The sequence below is a fragment of the Myotis davidii genome, unplaced genomic scaffold (assembly GCF_000327345.1).
Source record: "Myotis davidii unplaced genomic scaffold, ASM32734v1 scaffold1330, whole genome shotgun sequence".
Taxonomy (NCBI): domain Eukaryota; kingdom Metazoa; phylum Chordata; class Mammalia; order Chiroptera; family Vespertilionidae; genus Myotis; species Myotis davidii.
In genome coordinates this window covers 1,175,110-1,182,185 of record NW_006283826.1, presented here as the reverse complement: position 1 = coordinate 1,182,185, position 7,076 = coordinate 1,175,110, and the positions used below count along the sequence as shown (strand labels likewise).

The 7,076-nt window shown below is 36.4% G+C and overlaps 1 protein-coding gene across 1 annotated transcript in view; it reads left to right on the top strand.

The window, feature by feature from the left end:
- The first annotated feature begins 1,021 nt into the window (after positions 1-1,021).
- MED13L (mediator complex subunit 13-like) overlaps positions 1,022-7,076 on the top strand; it is a 248,346-nt gene continuing 242,291 nt past the window's right edge. Inside the window, exon 1 of the mRNA XM_015567540.1 lies at positions 1,022-1,104. Within this exon, the coding sequence (XP_015423026.1) occupies positions 1,030-1,104 (75 nt within the window). The 5' untranslated portion in view covers positions 1,022-1,029. The remainder of the gene's footprint in view (positions 1,105-7,076) is intronic.

Here is a 7,076-nt window from a genome sequence, read left to right as displayed (position 1 = left end):
TTTATTAGATATGGAGTAGATAAAAATAGCATGTATAAATCATAAAGTACAAAGAATCACAATACAGTGAACACCCATGTACCTAATGCCCAGAGTAAGAAAAAGAATGTTATCCTATATAATAAAAGCCCAATATTCTAAGTGTCTGGTTAACCAGTTGGCCGTTTAACCAATGAAAGCGTAATATGCTAATTATATGCTAAGGCCACTCAACCGCTCGCTATGATGTGCACTGACCACCAGGGGGCAGATAGTTGACTGGCTGACCAGTCGCTATGATGTGCACTGACCACCAGGGGGCAGACAGTCGACCAGTCACTGTGATGTGCACGGACCACTAGGGAGCAGACGCTCTGACCGGTAGGATAGCTTGCTGCTGGGGTCTGGCCAATCAGGACTGAGTGAGACGGTCTGGATGTTCCCTGGAGCCCTCCTGTGGACCCTCCCTGGCTGGCCCACCTCCTGCATCTCTCTCTGGGCCTGATCGTGCACCAGTGGGGTCCCTCGGCCTGGGCTGCACCCTCTCACAATCCAGGACCCCACGGGGGATGTCGGACAGCTGGTTTTGGCCCAATCCTGCAGGCCAGGCCAAGGGACCCCACTGGTGCATGAATTTGTGCACTGGGCCTCTACTCTTTTATGAAATCCTATGGTGTTCTTCCCTTTCCATTCTGTTTCTTCTCCCTTCAGAGGTAACTGTTATCTAGAATTGTATGTTTTTCATTCCATCCTAACAGTAGTTTTAATCATGAATGTTTAGTGTATGTGTGTGTAAATGCATATATATAATTTTTGAACGTTTTACAAATGGAATATATCATATGTTTTTTTTGCAACTTGTTTTTTGGTTAAGTACTAATGTTTAAACAATGTGCAGTTGTAATTCACTCCTTACACCACAGTGTACTTTTATTTTTAAAATATATTTTTATTGATTTCAGAGAGGAAGGAAGAAGGAGAGAGAGAGAAACATTAATGACGAGGGAGAATCATTGATTGGCTGCTTCCTGCATGCCCTGAAACCCAGACATGTGTCCTGACCAGGAGTTGAACCGTGACCTCCTGGTTCATTGGTTGACGCTCAACATGATGGTGAACATATATGTATGTTAAAAAATTATAGATAGAGGCTCATTCTCCAACTTCTCTGGCAATATGCTCTTTCTATTTAACGTTTTAAAATATTTTCAAGTCAGTATAATTAGATATACCTTATTTATTATTATTATTTAACTAGAGGCCGGGTGCACGAATTCGTGCACGGGTGGGGTCCCTCGACCTGGCCAGTGTTCGGAGCTGATGGGGGCCGGCCAGGGTGAGGGACCTCAGGAGATTGGCTGTGGGAGTGCACTGACCACCAGGGGGAAGCTCCTGCATTGAGCATCTGCCCCCTGGTGGTCAGTGTGCGTCATAGCTACTGGCCACCCAGTCATAAAGTTCGCATAGGCTTTTATATATAGAGATAGTTGAATCCTGTTTAATAGCATGGGATGGACTATTATTTATTTAGCTATCATCTGTGAGAAACAAAGATTCAGTTTTTTCTGTAATAATAGAGTTATATATTAAATTTTGATAGTTATAGCCATAAATGCTTTAAAAGTTATATCAGCTAACATTCCTATGGGCAATACATGAATTGCCATTTCTTCTATACTTGGCTATATTGAAATTTATTTTTTTTAAAATTTTTTCACTCTGAGCAAAAACCTCTCAAATTTTATTTTGTAGTTTCTTTATTTGTAATGAGGTTATGAGCATCTTTTCATATATTGATCTGTAAGTTTCCTTATTTTACCCCAAAGTATTTAATCTCTACTAAGTTTTTTGTTTTCTTTTTCTATTTAAAATTTCCAGCCACTCACTCATATGAATCTTTATTACAAGTCAGCCTTTTATATGTTCTGAATGTACAGTCTTACCTCAGAACTTTTGCTTTTTCTAAGCGTGCTTACTGAATGCCTGGAACTACTTCACTTCTTGCCAGCTATGTGTATTTTTTCATCAAGGCCCTGTTCCCATTTTTCAGATCAGAAAACTAAAGAAATTTAAGTAACTTGTCCAAGTTCACATAGCCAGCAAGTGATGGAACTAAGTCACTGACTTCAGAGCCTGAACCTTAACCAGTACATTGTATTATATGCTGTTCTTTCTTCTACTTTAGGACTTCTTTGAAGCTCCCCCTAGCTATTCCAAACATTGGTCTCTTTTTTCCTCAGCCTTTTAAAAATTAACAATGTAGACCATAAAATTTAGCGCAAGGATGGAGGTAGAAATCACTGGAGCATATAGATGTGCCTAAGATTAATGGAGTGATATTACAGCTCACATTTTTTTTAAAGTTTCATCAGAGATTAATGGAGCAATAATGCAGCTTATAATTTCTTCCCACAGATAGGCAGATAGTTGTGTGTTTTTTCTCTTAGACTACTTTATTCCAATTTGAGGAATCGTTTGGAAATGAAAAAATCAGGGTCGTTAATTTTTTGATCAGTGACTGGGGCAAGATAAAAAGAGCCTGAGTAACTGCATAGTTTTATTTTTTTAAAATTCATCACCTCCACTAAAAGTCTTTTAATTTTTAAAAATAAAATGCCAGTTGCTGAAATGTTTTTATAAAAATGATTTATTATAGTAACAGTCGTGCTTATTAAAAAGTAGACAAATAGTTTAAACAAGATAGAAATTTATGTTTTATATGCAATCAATTTGGAGGGAAGCATTTCATGACTGGTTTGGTTACTTCTCTGTTATCAAGGGACTTGCTCGTTCTTGTTACTCCGTCATCTTTAGTTTATCACAAGTAGCATATTGTCCAAGATGGCTGTTCAAACCCTAGTCATCTTGGTGGTAGTCTAGATAGGAAGGAGGAAATATAGGCAAGCCACACCTCTCCTTTAAAAGGAAACTTCCAGGAAATTCCTTAAAATACCATGGCCGTGGCCATGTTTAGCTTCAGAGAGGCTGGAAAATGTAGTTAAGTGGACATATTGCTATCTCTAGCAATATAGAGCATATGTTATGTGGAGGAAGGAGCCATTAATGTTTGGGTGAGCAACTAACAGTGTTTGCTGTGAAGAGAAAATGATGTAAATTTCTGTTTATAGTGCTATTGCAGTTGGGCAAGAAATCATCCTAATGTCACTAATGAACTTCATTAAATAGTTCAGTTTCCAGAAATTTCACAAGAATTCTCTTTCAGTTAAGATTAATAAGTGTAAATCATTTAGTGTCCTGATGTAGTTAGGTATGAAAATACTTTTTTTGAAAATATTGTAGACTTTATAAGAGATTAACATTTACCTTGGATATATGAAGAAAGTACTTTAGCTATATTAAAAATATATTTTTTCTTCGAGATATTTTTACATGGATTGTTTCATTAGTACTTAAATTTTTTATTATCTTTATTGAAGTACAATTTACATACAATAAAATGTACCCTTTTAAAGTAAATAAGTACATTTTCCTGTCTTAACAAAATATATGTGTTTGTGAAACTGCTGCATCTCCAAGTAACCATGCTGTTACAATAGATTCATTTTGCTTTTTCTATAATTTTTTATAACTGGAATTATAGTCTACAGTGGTCTTTATCTGGCTTCATATTTTCTTTAAATAGGTCATTCCTTTTTATTGCTAATTTGTAGTTCCTTGTATCGATATACCACAATTTGCCTATCTTTTTTTTTACTGATGATTATAAACTCTCATGTACTGGTTTTTATGTGTGGCATATGTTTTTATTTCTGTAAATATAGGAGTGCACTTGCTGAGTCATGTGGGAAGTAGAGGTTTCAATTTATAAAGCTCTGCTAAACTTTTAAAAAATGGTTGTACCATTTCCTCCCCCCCCCACCCCAGGCTATATATGAGTTCTAATAGCTATTCCAAGGTAGTGAAGAATTTTCTCATATGGTTTCTTTCAGAAGTTTTGTTATGGTAATTATTAGGTTTCTGGTCTATGATTAAGTGATCCATTTTTAATTTAATTTAATTTTTTTGTTTTGTTTTGTGATGTGAGGTAAGGGTTTAGTTCTTTTTGCATGTGGGTATGTTGTTTTCCAGTATCATTTGTTGAAAAGATTTTGCTTTACCCATTGAATTATCTTGATATCTTTGTTAAAAATTAATTGAATGTGTCTGTATATGTTTATGTGCATGCATGGGTTTATTTCTAGATGCTATAACTCTGTTCATTTGATTTACATGTCTCTTATGGCAATACCGTGCTATCGTGATTACTGAAATTTAATAGTGTGTGTCTTAATTCAAAGAATTTGTCTATTTAATCTGAGTAGTTGTAATCCTATCTAATAAAGAGGAAATATGCTAATTGACCCTAATGCCATCGCAAAGATGGTGGTGCCCACAGGCAATAAAGAGGGAATATGCTAATTGACTGCCCCACACTCAGAAATGGCAGCGTCCACAGCCAATAAGGAGGGAATATGCTAATTGACCCTTACACCATAGCAAAAGATGGCAGCACCCACAGCCAATAAGGTGGGAATATGCTGACTGCCCCGCCCTTGAAGATGGCAGCGCCCACAGCCAATAAGGAGGGAATATGTTAATTGTCCTGCCCTCACAGATGGCGGCACCCACAGCCATAAGATGGCAACACCCAGTTCCCTCAGCCCCGCTGGGGTGGCAGGTGCAGGCAGGTGCATGGCTGCTCCGTGCGCCTGTCTCTGGAGTCCCCCAGTCCCCTCAGCCCCCCAGCTGCCCAGGGCCGGCCGAGGCTTGCGCTGCCGGCAGTGGCAGCAGCAGAGGTGTGATGGGGCATCGCCTTACCCTGATCGCCGGGTCGCCTCCTGACCCTGAAGGCTCCCGGACTGTGAGAGGGGGCAGGCCGGGCTGAGGGACCACCCCCCCTCCCCCTTCAGTGCATGAAGCGGGCCTCTAGTTATTGACATAGTTGTTTATACTAATTCTATTGTCCCTTCAGTGTCTTTATGATGTGGAGCAATTCCGTATTAATCATTTCTGGTAGTTTGTCTTTTATTTCTTGATTAATTTAGTGAAAAGTTTATCAATTTTATTGATCTTTTAAAATAACTGGTTCATTTTGTTTGGTTCTATTAGTTTTTTTTATGTTTCATTAATTGCTTCTCTGTTCTTAATTATTTCTTTTGCTCAGTTTTACATTTTGCTTAGTTTACACTTTCTCACTTTTGAAGGAAGAATCTTAGAGCAATATTTATTTTTCTTACTTTTTAATATACATATGTAAAATTACAGATTTCTCTTTGAGCACTGCTCTACTTGTGTTCCATACATTTTGGTATATATTGTTTTCATAATCATTCAGTTCAAAATATTTCTTAGTTTCCCTTGTGATACACGCACACACACACACATTTTGGTCCTATGCATTATTTAGAAGTATTTAATTTCCGGATTTTCTGTGTGTGTGGTATTCTCAATATTTTGTTAATTTCAAATTTACTATAATTTGAAAATATATTGTTTTATTGCCCAGCGTATGGGTTTCTCTTGGTGAATGTTCCATGTGCACTTGAAAAGAATGTGTATTCTATTGTTGAGTGTAATGTTTTATAAACGGTTATGTTGGTTGACAGTGTTGTTCATGTTTTCTATATTCTTATTGATTTTCTGTCTACTTGTTTTATCAGTTGCTGAGAGGAGGCCTATTGAAATTGCCAATTATAATTCTGGGTTTGTCAATTTCTCCTTTTAGATATATCAGTTTTGCTTCACATATTTTGAAGCTTTGTTATTAGGTGCCTGCACATTTGCGATTTATGTCATCTTGAAGAATTGACATTTTTATCATTACAAAACCTTTTTCTTTATTCCTGGTAATAGTCTCTTGGAGTCAACTTTGATGTTAATCTAGACACTTCAACTCTTTTATAGTTTGTTACATGATAAATCTTCTTAAAAATCATTTTACCTTTACCCTAACTTGTCTTTATATTTAAAGAGCATTTCTTGTGGGTCTTTAAAAATTTTATCCATTCCAAAAATCAATGTCTTTTAATTATAATAGTTAGACTATTTATATTTAATATAATGATATTGATACGATTGGCTTTAAGGCTGCTATCTTGGCCTTTTCCGTTACCTGTCCCATCTAACTTCTATTCTTTTTTTCTATTTTCCTGCGTGCTTTTGGATTATGGAGTATTATGATTCCATTTTATGTTCAAAATTGGCTTACTATATGTATCTCTTAGTGTTGCTTAAGGACTGGACAAGGGTTTGTAATATGTATCTTTAAATTATCACAGTTTATCTTCAAATAGTATTACATTTCTTCATTTATAAGGTAAAAAAAAACCCTTAGAACAGTATACTTCTGTGTTCTCCTTTTGGCCTTTGTGCTAGTATTGTTATACATTTTTCTTCTATCTCTAGCTTTATTATTTTTTCTGTAATAAGGAAATTAGCTTTTAAAGAAATGTAAAAAAAATGAGAAAACTTGTTTTATACTTTTATATTAACTGTTTCTGGTACTTATTATTATGTATAGATCGAGGTTTCCATCTGATATTTTCCCTGTGCTTGAACTGTTTTTAAAGCATTTATTCTAGTTAAATTTATTATAGTGCAGTTCCATTGGCTTCTGTTCATCTTTCAAAAGTCTATGTTTTATCTTCGTTTTGAAGGACATTTGTACTTGATCTAGAGTTTTAGATATGGAGATATTTTTCTTTCAGATGTGCAGTTGTTTTCTAGCTTGCATATTTTCTGCTAAATATTTTCTGTTGTAAATATTGTCTTTGTTCCCCCTTATATAATGTCTTTTTTTCCTTTTGACAGCTTTTAAAGTTTGGCCCCAGTTTTCAGAAAACTTAAATTCCTGTATTGGTGTGGTTTGTTGTTTATGCTGCTTTGATTTGAGTCCACTGAAGTCCTTGGTTCTGAGATTTATTGTTCGCATGAAATTTGGAGACACTTTGGCCATTATTAAAAAAACTAGAGGCCCGGTGCATGGAATTTTTGTATGGGTTGGGGAGGAAGAAGATGTGTGTCCCTCAGCCCAGCCTGCACCCTCTCCAATCTGGGACCCCTCTCACAATCCAGGACTGTCGGCTCCTAATCGCTCG